This window comes from Micropterus salmoides, unplaced genomic scaffold, assembly GCF_014851395.1.
Source record: "Micropterus salmoides isolate LMB-PRFRI ecotype aquatic unplaced genomic scaffold, ASM1485139v1 Ms_hic_scaffold_18, whole genome shotgun sequence".
In the NCBI taxonomy this organism is placed as follows: Eukaryota; Metazoa; Chordata; class Actinopteri; order Centrarchiformes; family Centrarchidae; genus Micropterus; species Micropterus salmoides.
Genome location: NW_024040928.1, coordinates 6629723 through 6651998, shown reverse-complemented (window position 1 = coordinate 6651998; position 22276 = coordinate 6629723). Strand labels below are relative to the sequence as shown.

The 22276-nt window shown below is 42.4% G+C and overlaps 2 protein-coding genes and 1 long non-coding RNA gene across 3 annotated transcripts; 1 reads left to right on the top strand and 2 right to left on the bottom strand.

The window, feature by feature from the left end:
* Positions 1-1715: 1715 nt before the first annotated feature.
* On the bottom strand, positions 1716-7080 carry LOC119908481. Its single transcript, XR_005445293.1, has 3 exons — positions 6672-7080; positions 4476-4559; positions 1716-2505 (listed from the first exon to the last, which is right to left on the bottom strand). It is a non-coding gene; the product is annotated as an uncharacterized LOC119908481 (long non-coding RNA).
* lft1 (lefty1) lies at positions 3159-5497 on the top strand. Its single transcript, XM_038726187.1, has 4 exons — positions 3159-3530; positions 3742-3988; positions 4169-4408; positions 4800-5497. Exons 1-4 carry the CDS (start codon positions 3266-3268, stop codon positions 5122-5124), a joined length of 1077 nt encoding a protein of 358 aa, XP_038582115.1. The 5' UTR covers positions 3159-3265; the 3' UTR covers positions 5125-5497.
* A 2317-nt stretch (positions 7081-9397) lies between the features above and the next one.
* hnrnpub (heterogeneous nuclear ribonucleoprotein Ub) lies at positions 9398-20557 on the bottom strand. Its single transcript, XM_038726302.1, has 14 exons — positions 19948-20557; positions 18397-18511; positions 16380-16459; positions 16047-16186; positions 15764-15863; positions 14989-15101; positions 14512-14775; positions 14262-14381; positions 13999-14127; positions 13348-13516; positions 12948-13229; positions 12554-12825; positions 12223-12366; positions 9398-11485 (listed from the first exon to the last, which is right to left on the bottom strand). The coding sequence occupies exons 1-14, from the start codon at positions 20399-20401 to the stop codon at positions 11435-11437; spliced, it is 2433 nt and encodes an 810-aa protein (XP_038582230.1). The 5' UTR covers positions 20402-20557; the 3' UTR covers positions 9398-11434.
* Positions 20558-22276: the final 1719 nt, after the last annotated feature.

Genomic DNA, 22276 nt, shown 5'->3' with positions numbered 1-22276 from the left:
TTAAGTCTACACTGGGATTAAACCCTATGTCTCTGCGCTGATTGAGCCGTCATTAGCTGTGTGAAATGCAATTAGACTCCCCTGTACTTTGTCTAGAAGTAGAGGCCATTGAGCAATAATTGTATTGTCCTTGCACAGGTCTAGCACTTTCCCCTCTGACAGACGGATCAGTGATTATTGGCAGCCAGCTCGATGGATTGATCCAGACTCGGAGTGTATCTTTTGAGGTCTGCAGCCGCAGCAAAGGCTTTGTGGGGGCCATTAAGGTGCAAACTAGAGCGGTTCATGTCCTCAAATATTTGGTATTGAGATAAAGCTGGCAATAGTAGATCAGGAAGTCGGTGACAATACAGCCACGTGAATAATGAGGATTTTGCGCTGACCACCAGCACAAGTTCAATATTGACTTTTTGGAGAAGGCAGCAGCTCCGCCCTGTTCCCCGGGAGACTCCCAATGAGATGCTGATATGCAATGTGTCTTACCTCAACCACAGGGAAAAAAACCAAACTGCAGCCAGGTCTTCCTCCTGAGGGCTCAATATTTCTCTCATATCAGCATTTAAACCATGGCCTTATGCAAACAGCAGTTTTTGCAAGTAAAGGGGATTTCATGTTTCAGAAATGGAAGGGGGCGACCTATAAACTGGACTGCTTTTGAATGCAAATGTCTGGATGTTAATTAACACCTGTGTTGTTGATTGTGGGAGCTTATTGGCCTTTGATTGAAAAGAAATGGCACCTAGGAGCATCAGATGTAGCTTTGAACTAGGCAACTTGTCTTTGATTGGCATGGGAAGGAAGAAAGACTGAGAAATATCACACAAAGGGCATCTTAATTTCCCAAATTAGGGGTTGTAATGTGAGGGATAGAGGTTGCCATGGGCTCTGGACAACAGGCACTTAGACCTGGCCTTTGGCTGGACGGGTCAATGAATGTGCTCTGAATTTACATGTCTGCACTGATGATTCTGACATCAGGTAATCTGATAGACCAGTTTGAACCTCACCTGTGGACTTTGTAGACTCTGCTGTGGAGCTTACTGTTCATATTCAGGGTTCTACTCCTATGTAAACCAATTTTTTGGAAATAAATGTTTCATTTGCCAGTACTTGAAAAACACTGATTCAGTCTTCAAAACAATGTGGCCAACTGTGTCATTACTTACTGATGGATGTGTGCTGAATGTCTATGTGAATTTTATAAAATATGTGGCTTTATTCTTCCATTAGGGTCCCTTTCTAACATCTGCACAGCCTTTTAGGCTCATTTACAGTATTTTCTCTGTTGATCAATGCTTAATTAATGAGCACCTCCCCCATCAAATAAGCTAATAAAATAAATAAATAAAGTCTCATGATTAAAGTTGACATTTTCCAGGGCTAATTTTGTACAAACAGAATTAACATTTTCAGCAAATATCCCAAATTGAAGGAAGAATGAAAGACTAATATGAGATCAGTGGTTACACTACATGTGCACTATTGCAAATTGCACATTTCATTCATTCAAGTCATACAAAAACTTGCAAGAAAAGAAAATCCTGCTATGAATTTGCAATAACATTGCTAATAGCAAATTAATTAGGCTAAAACACAAATATCATAGCATTAATATCATAACAATTTAGCTATTATAACTCTGTAATAATGTTATTACTCCATGCACACATAATTGAGTTTGCACACATGTAATTGGATATTATACAAATCTTTATTTCAGTACCTGTCATGCATGGACTGTGTCATGTGGTATCAGCTCTAAAGCACTAATTAATAATTTGTCCTGTTTATAAGCTGCAGGCAGCAGTGAGCGGGTCTGGTGGTCATCTGTCATTTGCTCTTCCTGTGTGCCCCTTCAGTCTGTCTGACATCTCTAAGCAAACACCGCCCCAATACACAACCACCACTGGCAGGGCCTTCTGGGCAGCCAGTCAGAGCTCCCCTCTTCTAATGTTTGTGTGACAAAAAAGGCAAGGCAAATCCTCGCAATGGAATCAGATAATCACCAACCTGTGAAGAGCCTGCCCCAATCCACATCCACGCCAACCCCCCCCCTCCAGCCCCCGGATTAACTGTCTGTTTGGCTAATAATTTTAATCTGCTGGAGAGGGCCAAGAATGGGTAACAGGGCTCGGAATAAACATCTAATCCTCTAGTCCCCCTCCTCCCTCGAAAGTGCTACACTATTTCCTACCCGACCCCTTGTTGTACACTTGCACCAAAGTGACCAGGCAGGATTGCCTGCTGGTTTTTAGTCCAGATCTTCTTGTTTTTTAGCCACCCAGACAGTCATAAGCCCGCTGTTTGACAGACTGTTGCCAGACTGCCCTGGCCTGACATCGTCCAGTGGAATGTACACGTCGGAGTGTGGGGTGTGTGTAGACAAGGGTGCTACAGAAGAGAGGGCACTTCAGGTTCGCAGGGTCAAGAGATGTCTGTCTGGGACGCATGTGTAGCAGCAGAGAACACGCTTCAGAGTGGACCAGGGAGACAAGCTCTTTAATTCTGGAGAAATAATAAGAGTGTCGAGACACAAAGAGAAGTTGGCAATATGTTCAACTATGTGAAATAAACACCAGCTGTGAAAACACTAGGCCTATTCAGATGCTTTTTAATTTTGGGGAAATAGCAGCAAGTCCCACAAAACTATAAAATGTTTCTACACCCAGTGGTAATGACTGGATTTCTGAATGTGATACTAATACTTGAAGTCAATTATTTTTTGTGTTGACCATCAATATTTAAAATTTGACAAATTCACTGCTAAAAAAATCCATTTCAGTTCTTCATCTATGTACTCTAGAATGTTCTTCTTTCTAGGGTAGAAAAGCCCCTGAAAGAGCATTTACCTATTTCAATTTGTAATTTGATTGTCTGATTGTCCACCAGGAAGATGCATCTAAATTACTGTATTTATTTACACCATGAAGAGAAGATTGTAGATCCTCATTCTGGCATCAAATGCAACACAGGCCATCTACAATAGTTTTAGTGGAACTATGGTGAAATTGTACCTCCACAATGTGGATGGCACTCTGGTCTAATTGTTGCTGTTTGAAGTATGGCCACTTAGATATCCTGTTTAGAATGCGGCTGTATTGTCGCACCTTTGTTCTGATAAGGGTCCCTGCCCCCATTGACGAAGTGCGAACGACTGGGAGGGCCGCAACAATATAAGGGGCTAGAGGAGTGTCAGAGGGACACTGTCTTTCTCTGGGTGACTTTTGCTACCGTGCTGCTGTTTATCACACTGAATTTTTTACACATGGATTTCCTCCGCGCTTGTGTCCTTTGCACCGCTCTCTTCGGTCTCGCCAAGCCTTTTACGCACCAGGATATGAAGGACGCGCTGCTGCAGAAACTTGGTTTGGATGAAGTTCCTAAAATCCATAAGAGGGATTTGGAGAATCTGGTTATTCCGGTGCATATCAGAAATAAGTACTTGTCCATGCTGAAGATGCACCACAGCAGGAGACGCAGATCTCTGCCAAGCCTGGCGGGCATCCTGAGGGGAATCCCTGGTAATGCAGGTAAGGACCTTTAAAATTTTTTAACCATATCACATGCAATTTGTAGGAATTCATATAAAAATAGCTTTGACACTGATATCAGTTGACGGGACAATTAAATCCGTGCGTAATTGCACCACTTGTATAGTCTATTTTACGCACCAAATTGCCTCAGTTAAACAGTAATTTTAAGCTACATGGCCTAAAACGATTTAAATGCTTTGTGTTTTAGACATTTCCGGGGAGTATGTGTATTCTGACACCACTCGGCATCGCATGGTGTTCGATATGGAAGCGAGGATCCCGGATAACAGCGAGGTGACCATGGCGGAGCTGAAGCTCTACCAGCGGGCTTCCTATAACAAACGGTTCGCTGTGGAGAGGAAGAACCTCCGGCCAGTCAACAACGCCCGGGTCAGCATCTACTGGGTGGAGGTGTTGCCAAACGGACCCAATAGGACATCTTTGGTAGATTCACGGTAAGGGATCATTTTCTCATGGCGACAAGTTGGGGATGTATTAACAGTAGAGCAATTAAGAGGCGACATCATCACGGGCTCACTGGGTTAACAGTAATTTAATTGTAATCTTCTCCAGGAAATATTCTTTTTTTTTTAAATCTCGTTTTAATTAAGCGCCCTTATCTCTCGTGCTCACAGGTTGATCCCCATTCACGAGACAGGCTGGAAGAGCTTTGATGTGACCCAGGCGGTGCACTATTGGTCCAAGACGCAGCAGAAGACACCTATGCACCTGGAGGTGTGGATCGAGGGCGAGAGACCTGGCAGCTACGCGGCAGAGATGGCCAAGAGTGTCCGCTTTACCACCCAGGAGCAGACGGACAACACCTTGGGAAAGCCCGAGCTCATCCTCTACACACTCAACCTCGAAGAATATGGGTATGGGCGCGAGCTTTTGATATACAGGATATTGGATGAGTGTGACAATTAGCCCCCATCTTCTTACCTGTCACAATTTGCATTCATTAGTAGATTTGTAGTAGCGTGACACATGGGCGTCAGTTTGCTCACTCTCGTGGTTTGGAGAAATCTAAGAGCAAAATAGTGACCAGCGTTAAATAAACCAACAAGAACAAAAGCACATGCACTTAATTCACGTGTTCCCTACATACTCATTCTGATACCATTCTAAATATGTTTTAGACGTAGGCGTATTTCAATCAGTAAATATCATAATTGGATAACCATGGCAAGCAGGCGTGTGGCTGAGAGATGCTGGGGACTTTGTAACAACAGTCATCTCACTTTCTTCATCCTTTCTCTTCCTCAGTTCTGGCGGCGACTGCGATGTCAACCAAAACAAAGACTCCTGCTGCAGGGAAAAGTACTTCATCAACTTCCGTGCTCTCACCTGGACGCAGTACTGGATCATTGAGCCTGCAGGCTACCAGGCCTTCAAGTGCACCGGAGGCTGCAAGCAGCCGAAGCGCAACTACGGGTACGGGGACAGGCGATGCGCGGTGTCTGAGAGCGCCCCGTTACCCATCATGTACCTGGTGAAGAAGGGGGACTACACTGAGATAGAAGTGGCTGAATTCCCCAATATGATTGTAGAGAGATGTGCGTGCACAATGGACAATGTCTCCATAGTATGACGTCATGGAAAACAGCTATAGTGATCCTATAATCACAGACTGCTGGGAAGTATTATAGGAATATTATAGTGGGGTTTTTTTTCATTGGGGTGTTGATATATTTAATGGTTTTAAATAACACGTCTAGTACTTTCTATTTAAATGGACATTTATTGGGAGTTTCACACACACAACAGGCAGTCCTGCTGCCAATAATCTCCTTCCACAAGCACTTTTATATATTTTGTAAATTTTTATGTCTTTTATATTCGAATTTGTATGCGTTGTGTTGATTCTGCAGCTGTCATTCAAATTCTGTCTGATGTGTTATATTGTCAAGCTGTACATAATATGGATGAGTATATGTTTGGAAAATAAAAAATATTTTGTTTCATTTAAGACTTTATGGGCTTCCTCTTCCCTGCTGAATGGCCCCATTCACATTCATGATCACATTCACATGCAGTTACATACAGCTGCCAGCCTCCTCTATTTACGCTCATAGGAAGTTGTAAAGCAGAGCAAAATGATTTGCCTAATGACATATACACTGGGGGCACACTGTTGTTGACAATGACGGTCAAACCTACTTGTAATGCCTTATTTACAGTGGGTAGGAGCTACACCGCCACATACAGAGAAACACGAAGTTAATTCACAAGAAGCTACAATGGGCTCTTCATGTGTTTACATCAGACTTAGCCGGGGCCAAAGGTTGGTAATCAGGGCCAATACCTAATGCACTGTTTGCTCTCTGAGTAGGGGGTCTTGTTATTCACTAATATGCTGCTGATGGAGGTAAACATGCTGCCCTGCCAAAGGCAAGCAGCTGTCTGTCTGGGAGGGAAGTGGATTCCCAACATGCACCTCCAGCAACACCAGGAGGTATGGGAACAGGTGGCGCTGTGAAGAATGAATGTCACTCTATAAAAACATGCACCCCCACTTAAGAGTTTTCACTTTTCAGTGTTTTACAACATTAAATCAAACTAGAACTTATGTGGCTTTTTGACACCGATCAACAAGTATTCATCTCCTTTAAATAGTCACACTGAAATCCTTAATGATGTAGCCAACTGGCTTTAGAAGTCACATAATAAGTTAAATGAAAATCCCCTGTGTGTAGAACTCACCGGCCACTTTACACCTGTTCAATTACTTGTTAACACAAATAGCTAATCAGCCATCTTCCAATGGCTACTTCCAGCAGGATAATGCACCATGTCGCAAAGCTCAAATCATCTCAAAATGGTTTCTTGAACATGACAATGAGTTCACTGTACTGTGTAATGTGGTGGAACGGGAGATTCGCATCATGGATGTGCAGCCGACAAATCTGCAGCAACTACATGATGCTGCCATGTCAATATGGACCAAAGTCTCTGAGGAATGTTTCCAACACTGAAAGTATGCCACTAAGAATTAAGGCAGTTCTAAAGGCAAAGGGGTCCAACCCGGTACTAGCAAGGTGCACCTAATAAAGTGGCCAGTGAGTGTAGATAGATAGATAGATACTATATTCATCCCAGAAGGGAAATTGCAGGGTATAAATCATAGAATAAACACACCTGTATTTGGATGGTCCAACTTTTGGGAAGTCAGTGTTGTGGCAAATCCTACAATATGAAGACAAAGGAACACTCCAAACAACTCAGCAAAAAAAGATTAATAATCTTTATCTATCTAATCCAAAAGAAAAAGCAAAAATCAGAAACATTCCCAAGTCACTGAACATCACCTGGAGTTCAGTTAAATCAGTCAGAGGGAAATGGAAAGAGTCAGACACAGCTGTATATCTGTTTGGAGCAGGCAGCCCCACAAAACTGGGTGATGACAACTCTGAAGGAGTTCCATGCTCCAGAGCCTAGAGAGGCTGCTCCACCAGTTTCAGCTTTAGAGAAAGCCAATCTTCAACAAGGGTCTACATCCAGGCAGGCAGCTCTGTGGGGATGTACACTGCTCAAAAAAAAAGGGAACACTTAAACAACACAATGTAACTCCAAGTCAATCACACTCCTGTGAAATCAAACTGTCCACTTAGGAAGCAACACTGATTGACAATCAATTTCACATGCTGTTGTACAAATGGAATAGACAACAGGTGGAAATTATAGGCAATTAGCAAGACACCCCCAATAAAGGAGTGGTTCTGCAGGTGGTGACCACAGACCACTTCTCAGTTCCTATGCTTCCTGGCTGATGTTTTGGTCACTTTTGAATGCTGGCGGTGCTTTCACTCTAGTCGTAGCATGAGACGGAGTCTACAACTCACACAAGTGGCTCAGGTAGTGCAGCTCATCCAGGATGGCACATCAATGCGAGCTGTGGCAACAAGGTTTGCTGTGTCTGTCAGCGTAGTGTCCAGAGCATGGAGGCGCTGCCAGGAGACAGGCCAGTACATCAGGAGACGTGGAGGAGGCCGTAGGAGGGCAACAACCCAGCAGCAGGACCGCTACCTCCGCCTTTGTGCAAGGAGGAGCAGGAGGAGCACTGCCAGAGCCCTGCAAAATGACCTCCAGCAGGCCACAAATGTGCATGTGTCTACTCAAACGGTCAGAAACAGACTCCATGAGGGTGGTATGAGGGTTCAACGTCCACAGGTGGGGGTTGTGCTTGCAGCCCAACACCGTGCAGGACGTTTGGCATTTGCCAGAGAACACCAAGAGTGGCAAATTCACCCTGTGCTCTTCACAGATGAAAGCAGGTTCACACTGAGCACATGTGACAGACGTGACAGAGTCTGGAGACGCCGTGGAGAACGTTCTGCTGCCTGCAACATCCTCCAGCATGACCGGTTTGGCGGTGGGTCAGTAACGGTGTGGGGTGGCATTTCTTTGGGGGGCCGCACAGCCCTCCATGTGCTCGCCAGAGGTAGCCTGACTGCCATTAGGTACCGAGATGAGATCATCAGGCCCCTTGTGAGACCATATGCTGGTGCGGTTGGCCCTGGGTTCCTCCTAATGCAAGACAATGCTAGACCTCATGTGGCTGGAGTGTGTCAGCAGTTCCTGCAAGAGGAAGGCATTGATGCTATGGACTGGCCCGCCCGTTCCCCAGACCTGAATCCAATTGAGCACGTCTGGGACATCATGTCTCGCTCCATCCACCAACACCACGTTGCACCACAGACTGTTCATGACTTTTCGGATGCTTTAGTCCAGTTCTGGGAGGAGATCCCTCAGGAGACCATCCGTCACCTCATCAGGACCATGCCCAGGCGTTGTAGGGAGGTCATACAGGCACGTGGAGGCCACACACACTACTGAGTGTCATTTTGACTTGTTTTAAGGACATTACATCAAAGTTGGTTCGGCCTGTAGTGTGGTTTTCCACTTTGATTTCGAGTGTGACTCCAAATCTAGACCTCCATGGGTTTGATTTCCATTGATAATTTTTGTGTGATTTTGTTGTCAGCACATTCAAATATGTAAAGAAAGGAGTATTTAATGAGATTATTTCATTCATTCAGATCTAGGATGTGTTATTTTAGTGTTCCCTTTATTTTTTTGAGCAGTATACTTGGACACACTGGTGCTTTGAGCTAAACACTAACATCAGTATGCTAATGTACTCACAATAACAAAGCGAGCGTGTTAAGTGTTTATCAGGTGCAATGTTTACCATGTTCACCATCTTAGTTTAATGTTTGCCATTTAGCAGTAAGCATGAAGCAAATGAGGCTGGTGGGAATGTCATTAGTTTTCAAGGTATTTCAATAACCAAAAATGTCAATCTCATGGTAGTGTTAGATGAAATGTCAGGGGATGATTGGTCCCCTGGTGTCCATCAATGTCTGTACAATATTCACGGTAATCCATCCAACAGTTGAAATACTTCAGTCTGGACAAATTGGCGAACTGACCGACAGATCACTGGCATGGCTTAAAAAGCTTCGTGTCATCTCAGCCAGTTTCCCTTAGGGGAGATACTTTCATTTGGAGGGTTTGGTGGTCTAATGAGACCAAAATTGAGCGTTTGACTATCATACGCCATGTTATACTGCACTCCTTCAGAAGGAAAACTTGGTGCTGTCAGCTAGAAACCTGTGATTTGGAAAATGTTTTTCAGCAAAACAATGAGCCTGAGCATTAAGCCAAAGCTACACAGTAACAGCTTCAAAGCCCAGAATGCAGTCCAATAAAGTCAGATTCATACAGATTTAACATATTACTGCCTAAGGTGCTTCTACTACATACTTGCAAAGTAGTATTCTGTTATTTGTGATTCATTTAAATCACACGGAAAATCTACTCTGTTTGGGGGTGGGGGGTTAACAAACCACAAAGTCACTGTATACCAGCTTCTTAACTTTAATAGAGTTTGGGACAAATTAAAAAAGAAAATACAATCCCACATTTTTAAAACAAAAAATATCAAAAACTGTCAGATAGAAAAGAGAACAAATCTCAAAAGTCTCAAAGCTTTTGCATTGTTGGTTTAATCATAAAAGACCTGATATACAACCTGCAACATAAAGCGATAAAAATATAGTGTCTGTTGTATTGTAGATTAAACTGTTAACTCAAAGCTTGCATTCTGCTAGATTTATGTATGCAGTACAATAAGAGGAGGGCACAAACTCTCCACACATTTAAATAGTTGACAATTCATCACACAGCAGTACTCGGGCAAACTAAAACTTTCTTAATCACAATAGTTATTACTCGAAGTCAGTTAATTCATGAACATTCGTGCACGGTTGAAATAGTGGTGAAGTATTTACATGTTTATTAAATATCAACATGGGCAGGTAAAAAAAATCAAAATGGAAACACACACACACAAACCACATTTCGTCTGATCTACTGTTACGGTGTTCTCCAGCTCGGTTCTTCTAGTTTTGAAACAAAGCTGGGCGTCCTCTGCCAGGATAATGAGCTGGGACACATTCTGAGCAGTTTGATGACGAGCTGCCATTATTGCAGGGCCACACAGTCACTAACAGAACGGAGCGCTTCCAAACAATGCATTTAAGTTGCCAAAACGTTACTCTCTGCATCTTCTGCAATCAGCCTGAAGAGGTCTTCATGAACCGTTGGTGGTGTTAATAGGGTTTGCGTTGTGATACTGTGTAGCCCTTTAAGTCTGCTGGTGAAAATGAGTAACCCCTGCCTGCTTTCAATCACTTTTGTGCTGAACTAGTATCAGAAATTTGTTCAAAATTTAAATAGTGGTGTCAATATAAAATGTCTAGTTTGTAATTTGTTGGACTGATCAGTGCTTGCCATTTTTCAGAAGTCTAGCGCACTACAGGAACCATTGATAATCTAATCAACCACCCTCCCTGTCAAGCGTAGTCAGTGCCCTAATTTTCCAAATATAAATTAAAAGACATTTAAAAACAAATTTAAGAAAGGCATAATGTAATACTAAAATGGCTTACTTATATCCTTAAAATGGCTTTGCCAAAATACTTTCTCAAATGTACATTAGAATAGCTAAAAGGACTGGAAAGACGTATCAAAGACAGGACAGTTGAAGGGAATACTTTACTAATGAAGTGTAAACTGGGACTTGTAGTGGGGCTGATGTCTGTACTGTTTGAAGTAGCAAACTCTGACATCGCCCATTCAAAGGTCTTTTACACACCTTTGAAATGAATCAAAAGTCATAAGCCAGGAAGAATGTAAAAAAGCAACGAGTTGTTTATTGTAGGTCTATGGAGTTTAGGTTACAGGTTTGATTGGAAAAAAGACAAAAGCTTGCTGTAATCTGTTGCTTTAGTTTAACTGTTTGACTATATTGACATGTACAGTACAATATAATCACCTACCATGCTCTTCGCTAATAAGCAAAGGTTCCTTTCAATCATAACTGTAACAAACTACGCAAAAGAAAAAATATTTACAATTTGTAATAAAAAAAGCAAAACAAAAATCACAAGCACAGATAAAATGCACAACCCTGAAAAAAAATCTTTCCTAACATTTGCCAGGCTGGCAACATGTTTCTGGTTCCTGATATTACAAACATGAGATTTTTTTTTAAAAAGCACGTTATTTAAAAGTGGCGGGGGAAAAAAAATAAAATTAAAAAAAATAAAATTTTAGATAATGAAATATACAACAGAAGAAATAAAACAGATGATTGAATGAGAATGAACCCACGTCGCACGTGTATATAGATATATAAAGCTTCAATTACACTCAGGGTGCCTGGTCTCCTCTGATGTGGAATGTTGTTGCTCCATATCGCTTTTGTCTTCAGTTGGTGGGTTTTAGATTAAAAAGTGGGTTCTAGGAAAAGAAAAAAAATCAAAAAGCGGGGTGGAGGATGTTCCGTGGCTAGCGGTGGGTCTCATGTCTGCCACCAGTCCGTTAGAACAAGTGTCTTAGTAATATCCAGGCTGATACTGCTGGCTCCATGGCTTCTGGTTCCAGAACTGCACAGGACACATGAGGTGAGCAATCAGTACCCTATCACAATCTACTAAATATATAGATTGGTGCTTTTGTTTGGTCAAAGTTAGGTTATTGTTTCATAAAGCAATTCCAGGGAGAGGCTTTAAAATTGTTCCTTGTTGGCACATTCAAGGATGCTCAAACATCTGTTAAGAGCAGATATTATAGAAAGTGGCTGCATACCAGTTTATTCAACTTTAATAGAATTGAGAAAAACATTAAAAACTAAGACAGACAACAAATCTCAAAAAGTCAAAGGCCTCTGTTCTGTTCTGCTCTGTATCTTAAAAGCACTTCATTCACAAAACCATATAAACCTGACTCATGTGAAAAGAATAGTATCAGAGGTAAAAGGAAATTCTAAAACTAGTTTGTTATAGAAGTTGTTTTTACAGTCCATGTACCAGTATGGTATATTACAGGCACTTTAAACATTGTTTTGATGGATTGTCACACCTGCTGGGGCACAGTGAAACAGCCTTTCATCAGAATATTACATTTATTTTTAATGGAAATCAATCATTTATTCTTCAGTAACCCACAGGGCTAATTCACTTTTTACTTCAACTCTATTTACACTAATGCTAGTGGGAAATACAGCCAGTGGGACTGTATAGTTTTATTCATATACATACACAAAGTTTAATCTGAATTGTTTTAACATTGACTGTGTGAAGCCAAGTGTAATATGCAAAACAGAACCTGCAGAAATACTGACCCCTTGCTGCCAGCTCTGGTTGAAGGCTTGAGCCTTGTCCATGCCGTTCCTGTTGCCACCAAAGTTGCCACCGTTCCTGTTGCCACCAAAGTTGCCATTCTTGTTGCCACCAAAGTTGCCACGGTGACCACCTCTTGGCTGAAACTGTAGGAGGGAATGAAATGTTACCATTATGTTTGTTAAAGGGTTCAGCTATTTTTGAGCCATTACAAACATTTAACAAAAGTTAAAAACTTTTAAGGACGTAGGAAGTGTTTTCAGTGACAGACATTTTGTCTAAAGACCTTGAAATTGGATAGTAGGATGTAACAGTGCCATTATCAAAACCCACCTGGCTAGGATGTCCCCGGTTTCCGCCACGGTTCATGCTGGCTCCACCTCCTCTGTTCATGTTCCCTCTGTGCATTGGGCCACCTCTGTTCATGGCTCCCCCTCTGGGTCCCATGTTACCCCTCATTGGTCCACCCCTGGGGGATCCGCCAAGGCTGGGAAGGGGGCCGCCGCGGTTGAAGTTTCCACGGTTGGGGAACCCTCCTCTGAAGGCTGGGGGAGGCAGGAAGCCACGAGGGGGTGGACGGTTGAAGCTACCACGAGGACCAGGAGCTGCACATGGATCAAAAACAGTTAGAAATGAACACATTTTCAACTGCTTCAAAAGATGTGAACTACACAATCAGAAGAACAGAAAAGTTTAAGAAAATTACATCCCCAAATGTCAATCCTACCTCCTCTGAAGTTGCCTCTGTTCTGGAAGCCTCCGCGGCCACCGCCTCTCTGCCCAGGTCCACCGCCGCGGCTGAACTGGTTCTTGCCTCCCCGGCCACCACCACGCAGGCCACCGCCTCTTTTTGGTGTTGTGCTTCCCTGGTTGGGTTTCTTCTCAGCTGGCAGAGCGGTCTTGCTTTCCTCTTTGTACTGTTCCAGTAGCTTGGCAGCCTCCTCCTTCTGAAGCTCAGCATAGATGACCTCATTGAAGCTCTCTCCCTCTTCAGGCAGAGAATAGAAGCCTGTGATGGATTGTGACAACATGATGGTTAGGGATGCCAAAAGAGGCCAGTCTGAATCTGAGACACACTCAGATTTAAACTATAGAAGTGTACTTAATAGCAGAAGCATCGTTATTACTTTTCATTTTGAAGACAGCGTGCTCAGGCACTTCTTTGCCATCACTCTCAACCTTCTGCTGGACTCTCTGCTTGTAGTCGTCATCAGAGGGGCAGACCACCACAGCCTTGCGCTGGAAGCCTGCAAACAAGCACATCTTCCTCTTCTGGCCCGGTGCAGACAGGTTGGTCTGGGGAAGAGGAGAAAGGGTCTCAATTATACACCAATTTATAGTGTCCCATTTGTAGGGCTGACCCCGAATAGTTGAAGATTCACTGCGAAATGATGATCATGCCGTTTTGGTGATATGGGGGTGCTCAACGTTTGATTTTACACAGAACTACCAGTTTTCTCCCAATAAGTTAATATACTGCCTATTACAATATACATTTCAATATATAATGCTGTAAATAAAAAAGCTTAAGTGTTTTTAAAGTGCCTGAATAAATCCAGTATTGTAACCCTAACCCTCAAGATAGGGGGCATCAGTGCGCATGTATAGGCGTAGAGTATGTGTGTAGTAGCAGAAGAGGAACTTGCTAGGCAAGACGTGACAATTTGGAATAGACTATGTAAACGCTTAATCGGGGACAGACCTGATTTTTTTTTTTTGTTGTTGTATCGATATAACATTGGCAAACGCTGTGATCAAATTCAATGACAGCCACTTACATGATCCAAGATGTAGTTTCTCTTCTTGCGGGCAGCAATCTCAATAAACTTTCCCAAGAAAAGTGGTGCTCTCTGGGAAATTGCAGTTAGTTTTGTAATGTCCTTGGACTGACGTTTCAGGCTGTTGATCTGTATTAAGTGATGGGATAAAAATAGATGACATTAATAATAAACGCATACAATAGAGGTACAGAGACTGTCCAGATTTTAAAGGGCTACCATAAACAGCCACCAGGAAACCACACAGCTGTATCAGTACTGACCATCATCTTGTCCACAATGGTGTCGCTGCCCAGGATGTAGTATTTCCCAGGGTTCTCCTGGACATGGTTCTTCACCCATGTCGTCTTCCCTGAACCTGGCAGGCCTACCATTACTATGATCTACACAACATAAAAAGGCAAAAGAATTAATTAAGATCAGCCCCCCAAAAATTGGCGTCAAATCCTGAAACACTCGGTATATTATAGTTATGATAATCAAAATAAAATATATACACATTACTATGCTTACCTCGCAGTCAGCCTTCGTCTGTGGCCCCTTGAGACCCCGGACTCGTTCACTCACAGGGATCTGCTGTAGGAAGGTGTAGCCCTGGGGCTGAGGGAAGTACGGAGTCTCCATCTGGCCAAAGTTGAACTCCACAGCACAATTGTGGCAGATTATGTGTGGAAAAAGGGCCTGGCCCTTCAGAGTGTCCTTGCTGACCTGGAAAGCGACAGCCGGCTCCCCGCCATTCTTTGAAAAGGACAACACCACCTCCTCACCCTCAAAGTCCTAAGCAACGAAAGCAAGTGATGGGGGAAAAAAAGTTATGAAACGACAATATATGCATGACTCATCCTGAAATTACACAAGGTTCCTCCTTCTGAAATACATTAAATGGGGAACAATATGCAGCTTTGCCATTTTAATAATTCTTTTGTTATTGTGGCTCTGTTTTCATCTACTTTAATGAACTGATCAATCCAAGTAGCATTTATGTCTTACAATAAGGCAGCAGATGACATCATTCTCCTCATAGGTTTCCCCAAAGTCCTCTGTCACACAGTTGGCAGTCTTCTTGCCTTTCCCAGAATATGCATAAGAATGTTCCTCCTCACCTGGACATTAATAGGAGAATACAAAACACATTTAGTGGACTACTGATATTTTTAAATTAACACACCATGTCTCACTCACTGGGACTCTGTAATGGTGTGTGCAGCATCATCATCATCATCTCTATATGTTGGCAATAGGCCAGCCACCATTACCATGATGCAGCCAGAACTGGAGCCATTTTACATTAACATGCCGTAATACTTATGAACCACTAGAGGGACCCATTAGCCTCTTTTTACAGAGGCTCACAGCAGCCTCCGTTTTAAGTGTCATCTTGTTTGACAGTACTTAATGCAAAAACAACCAACCAGAACAGTTTGTTTTGTCAAAGATCCCATCCAAAATACTGCAGTACTCTGAACCACACAGTATTCTGCATGACTGAATCATAGCAAATGGCTGCATTGGCTTAGTCACCATTTTGTGTAACGGAGAGGTAATAAAATCCCATAGCGTTTACATGATTATAGACAAAAGCTCAAAACAGACAGTTTCTTTTAACTGTTTTCTGTACACCATGTGTGTTATGTGACCAAGTACAAACTATTCTGGCAACAAGTGGAACAAACGGTGCCATGGGTAAATGGAAAGTTACTGCTGGACAAAACAATATAATAAGCATTAGACTGTAGATCTAAAGCATATATAAAAAGACACTGACCAAGGAGCAGGGTGCCAGTAGCCAGGGACCAGCCGACCTGCACGTCATGAATCTCCATGTTCTTGCTGGAAATGTGCTTAACAGGAATTTTCTCTGTAATCTGTTGACACGAAGCAAGACACATGAACAAAATGTATCAGGATTCATTTCCACTAGTCTGAAAACGCCATTTAAAATTCTACATAAAGCTAGAAACATTCAGGGATGCAATAAGAAAAATAATGGTGTGGTACGACTGGGAAAAGGGAATTCTGTGCATGATATGTCAGTACTGTTACTGTACCTTCATCTCAAAGCAGGCTTTGCCTTTGTTCACACCGTAGGTGGCCTTGCCTCCGGACCACAGGTAAGCAAAACTCTCCATTGTGAGTGATGAGGCACTGTAACGGTCCCGTGACACCTTGAAGTGCAGATCGCAGTTGTCTACAACACAGAAATGAAAATTTTATATCAATCTGTATCCATGTGAATATGTCTCTGCTGAAATGTGGTTAATGTTCTAGATAATGTCTTCTTTGTAATTATAATTCTGGATCTTAAAATAACATAGTTAAGGACATAAGAAGTTGACTTTAAAAATTCCTTTCACATCAAAAAACAAAACACCAACACTTACAGGCATCCAGGCAGACTTTTGTATCATCAAACTCCTCATCTTCTTCCTCCAGAGGTGGCACAGGAGACTTAAATGAGGCCCTGGAAAGAGATAGTAACCAGACAATTAGAGGATTCACACGTTAATGCAACTGCATGGAACATATAGATGACTTGGGTACCACTTGCTGAAAAATATTTGGGAAAGAAGTGAATAGACGGACTAGGGGTAAAACAATACAAAAGAGACAGTAAATTGGGCCAAGCGAGCCTCCAAACTTTTTGGATAGTCAACTATAGTGTGGGCCTTGGCAAACACTTACCTTGCAGTATCCAGCGAAATCTAAAATGTGAGAGATACACAGAAAGAAAGCACCTCTGCTAGCCTTAACATGCAAGGCTATCCATTGGCGAAAGTGACCAAATCAAGCGTCCTCTCCCCTTTGGGATCAGTGTGTTTATGATCTTGGGGATTGCTGTGGGGTCAGTCATAACGATGACGGGTACAGCTATATTTAACTTGTGTGGTCTGCTAAATGAAAAGGTCATGACTAACTCACACTGGCCCTGTGTAACTTTGTAGTACAGGTTGTCACCATGCTTAGCTACTTGAAATGAGCGATCGCAGTGTACTGAGAGCTACAGCAACTTACCAACTCTGTAGCTTGAGATTAGGTACCTAAATCTCTTACAGGAAATTAAAGAAACTAGTTAAATTGTTGTAAAGCAGGTAAACATTTCAGTGATGCTTAAGCACTGTTCCACCTGAAGCAATGATCCAAGTCCAGTGGAGTAGAGAAATTATTTAAAAGGAAGAAACAGATACATACTGTCTGTCAGTAGGAGCATATGGTGAATGCAGTCAGCTAGTGGGTCACACAATGGCTGCTGCTCTATAGGCCTGTGGCTGCCCAGGGGCCTCTGGTTTCACAAAGGATAGAGAAAAGCTCTACAAAATTGTTGGGGATAATATTATGGCAATAGAAAACGAAGGAAATATTGGACTTACAAATTGGAAATGAACGAACGCTTGTAGAATAAAAATAAAAGAAAGGCTGTCCGATAGGGTGGTGGTTGAGGGGGTTAAAAAACAAAAAAACAACCCCCAGCAACCTGTAGAGCAGCAATACTATCGCATTCTAATAATTCTTGCGCCACCCCCTGCTCCCCATCCAACCCCCAAATGGCTGAAGGATGAATCAAACATTGATTCCATTTTCTGCCACTTGATCCTTACATTGTGTCAACAGCGCAATGAAAACAAAACACTGACCAAGAAGTAGGTACATGTATGCCCACACATACACTCAAACACACCATGCATGATGTCACCTGTGCAGGAGTAGAAAAGAGCCTCGCAAACACACATCCACGCTATGATAAACATACACACAAGACATGATACATGGGACAGAAATAGCATTTTTTGACGTCATACAACCAAAACGGGGTTTAAAAAAAAAAAAAAAAAAAGAGACTATTGCGAGGCAAAACGATGGACGGTCAATAGCGAGCTCCTCTGTGGACGTTCCAAACACTTTGGGAATTTTGCTACATCCTTGTGTGCTACCCTGCAGCAGTGAACCCCTCCCTCCCAAACCTACCTCGGCTATTCCTCCCCACCCTCCCTCCTTTCAAAAGTGCACATCTGCTATGTTCCTCTGTGTTTGTTCTCTTTGAGCAGCCTTGATTCACCTTGAGGACACAATGGGCTTTCCAAAACAATAAGTGGCATGAGGAACAGATGTGAAAATTCATAGAGACTTGATAGTTGCACTTCTGCTACAGAATGCAGTCCATTAAAGACACAAATGTGAGTGGGCACTGTAGAAGGTAAATGGTAAGGCTCTTAAAGTAGTCAGGGATGACCCTCAAAACATGTGTGAAAGTAAGGTCAATAAATAGTATAATACTTGAAAATGAGGGTTTTTTCTTGCTAGTTAAATGTGCATTGGCACTTAAAGCCAATACAGTTCAACAAAGCTATGGATGGCGCTTCAGGGATGCTGAAGGCCATTTTTGCTCTGTCCCATCCTTACCAGCTGTATTTGTTCTCTTCAATAAATTCAAAGTAGCCCCTTCCATGTTCCTCCCGGCGTCTCTTAACACCCTTCTTATTCTTCTGATCAGCATTCGTGTCTTTGTCCGCATCCCCTTTGAAAATAGAACAAAGATAGAATGAGGTGCTCCTTTTTATGTGAGAGAGAGGTCGGACTGGCAGTGGGGTTCTGGCCCACAAAGCCCGTTCATTAGTTACATTGTGTCCACCATAATCATCAATATCAAAAAAGGTAACGCCTCATGATTACACTTAAACACCACAATCATACTGCATAAATTGTAACAGCCCTAATGACCAGATAGTAATTACAATGTAAGCTGGTCCAAATGAACATTGTGAACAGTGTTCGCTGGGGATGGAAAAAACAAGTCTCTGCAAAATAACTGGACATTAACCCTGCAATGAAGGGTTTAGCTTATCCTTGTTTCAATAAGATTTGGATATAAATATGTTTCAATAAGGACAACTGTGGTCTGGGACAAATGCATCATGCAAGGAAAAAGGGATGCCTACATAGTTCTTGACTATTGACCCCTCCCCCTATATCTTACCCTAAATAACCTATTCATTGTAAACCAAAACTTACTATAACAATAATGAGACTTTCTAATCAAACCACGTACAAACTAACCACGTGCTAGACAAGCAGTTCAGGGCCTGCCCCATCTCCCGCACAGCTTTGGGTCTGCTAGTTCAGGTGTTCCCGGCCCATGAAGTCAAATCCATTTGTCATACACAGTCACCCCATGTGCTGAAGTTTAGTCTACCCATTCCCGGGGATTTAAAATTGAGTTTATTTTGTACTTCTTTTGATGCTGCCCAATTGTTCCTTTGAGCATAAGGCAATTAACAGATGCGGGAGAAAGGCACCATACAATCAATACAGTCAATCAATATAGTGAAAACATCTTAAAACAAATTGATCTCAGTAATGCTATTTTTTTAAATGATTATAAAGGGATTGTCTTGGCACTCCGCCACCCTGCCATCTTATCCGTAGTGAAACGTCAATATGGGAACCACTGAACTAGCTAACCGGCTGATCAGCTAGTTAGCGCTGCACCACAGACAAAGAAAATGACGTTAGCTGGCAAGCTAACACGCTAGCCAAGCGAAACGAAATGCCGGAGTAAACTAAATTAATAGCTTAATTCTCAGTTCATCTGCTGGTTAATTGTTTCTATCGACATTCAATTTTGAAGAAAAATATTTAAATTAAAGTTTGCGGACTGGGCTATCAACACTTAACGTTATACCAAGGCGGTGACCGATGCTAACGTTAAATTAGCATGCCGGCTAACGGTTTCAGTTTGTGGCTAACGCTTGCTAGTCTAGTGAGGTCACGCTATTTAGCTCAACATGGACGCTCTGTTGTATGGTTACGCATTCAAATTTGTCATTCCCAGCCGGCTCCCTCGCTTGGGCTCCCTCCCGCGGTAGCATTATCGCTAACGTTATAATAAAAACCGACACCCAGCCACAGTCCATCCAGCCAGTCACATTTTCATAACCAACCCGATCGACTCACCCTCAGCAGCCTGGTCCCCGGGCTCACCATCCTCTGCGTCTATTTTCTCCATGTCGTCCACATCTCCCTTAAGCATTGGATCCATTTCGTCTTCCTCGTCCCCGTCCTCTTCCCCCTCACCCATCTCTTCGTCCTCGGCGACGCCACCACCGTCGCCTCCATTTTCCGGCTCTTCTTCCTCCCCCTCCACCTCGTTGGCTTCCATGCTTTCTTCTATCGGGCCCTCGCCCTCTTCTTCCTCTCCCATACCCTCCTGTTCGGCGGCCTGGCCGAAACCCTCATCCGCCGCCGCTTCTTGGTCCAGCGACGAGCCTTCGGCAAGGGCCTCCTCGTCCACCGCGGCCTGCAGGCGGTCCATCAGCTCGGCCTTCAGCCCCTTGTCCGAAAGATTACGCTTTTTCAGCTCGTCCTTCAGCTCGTTAACTTTAAGCTTTTTAACGTTAATTGCGCTCATTGTGAATATTTGACGGCAAACTGGATTAAATAAAACTCACAAATACGACACCAAATAAATAACTGGACGCCCTTTGTTAACGGATGTAGCTCAAAACTGCGCCAAATGGCACCCGTGCTGTCGACCAATCTCACACCGGCAGAAGAGCTGTGCTGATCCTGCTGTGTGGGGGAGGATGACGTCCCCTACCGTAATTACCCAGAGAGCGCCGCAGCTTGGTTATATAGCCCGCTGACCATCTGTTACTACCGTAATAACAAACCAATTCTATAGAAAGCGTTGATGTGGAAAATTGTGGAGGAAAACAATTCAACACTTAAACACCACCCAGGATAGCAGGCTACTCATCTAATTGTTATCTGCAGAATTCTTATATGCTTGGAAAGAAGTAAACATATTGCAAAATACATTTTAGAAGGGACCTTTTAACAAGGCTGCCAACCTTTCAGTTTAGTTTGGAGTAAGATTCAGCTGAGGTCGATGCATTTTATGAGGCCTACTGTGACATTACCCACCGCAGGTTTCGGGGTCATCACCCCTCACAGGTAATCACAGGAGCTTTATTTATAAAAAGTTCAGCACTCAAACTCACAATTTAAAAACACGTATGAAAAGCCAAGTCAACAACCATGATCAATGATGAATAAGCAGGCTATGGTTGATCAGCATACATTCTACAAAATTCAAAATATTAAAATAATAACATAGGCTCTCAGGCATGCTGTAGGCTATATTGCTTTCATATGTTTTCTCCTGTATAGATCAACTTTTCCCATTTATTATCATCCCTGCTGAGTCAACATACACTTAGGCATGATTTAGTCTTCTTCCCACTTCTTTTGTTTCTTTTATTTGTGGAAGTAACCCTTTTATGTCAATGATAGGTCAATTCATTTAAATTAATTTATACCCCCCTAGACTTTAATACCTCTTGTCTTTTATCAAGCCTTCTGCTCATGTTCAAAAGATGCACATTCAAAATATATACTATCCCACATATCTGTGTTCTCTGACATGTCAAGAAAAAGTCTTGTAACAGAACTGTAACAGAAACCTTGGATAATTGGAGACTAATTCTGTCTTAGAGGAGTATTCTTGAACTTTCTGTCAACTACAAGAAGAATCAATTTGTCATTTGTTTGATCAACATACTGTAGATTTTTTTTGGCTGTATGTTGAACTTTATATAAAAAGGAAAATGATTCATATCCAGGAAAACAACATTCTTCTAAGTATTGAAAGAAACGAAAAGGAAATTTGTTTTGTACGGTTGGCTTTATTATTGGGGATGTTTTTCCTAAACAAGAAAAAATGGACAGACTCCAAACCACACTTTGGACACTTTCACCAAGAATTCCATTAATTCAACACCCCGATTAAAGACTTTGCGGACAAGAAGGCAATCAAGACTAATTATGTGTTTGACAAATTTCTTACGGGCCGATATAATATTGAATCTTTACTCTTTTAATTTGTGTCCTGTTCTTTCTTTTTTTGTACATGTAGGCATATCCCTGGTTGTTTTGTGTTTATAATGTCAATACCTACATGCTGACTAAAGTAAAATAGCCTTTAGGCCCATAAGGGCTCAGATAAGGGTTGGTGGGATGATACACCTAGCTCATGAGATTTGACAATGCACAATGTCAGGGTTACTAAAAGAAGACAAGAAGATATTTTAACACTATTTTGAAGAAGTTTTCAATGCAGAAATATATGAGTGGTTCTCCCCCTGAAAATTCTGAGCATTAAACACTTCAATTCTGCATTACATACATTCACGGTGGAAATGTTTTTATTTATATAAAGTGAAACACAAAATCCTGCCCTGCCATGGACTGGCATCCTGTACAGGGTGTACCCCGCCTTTCGCCT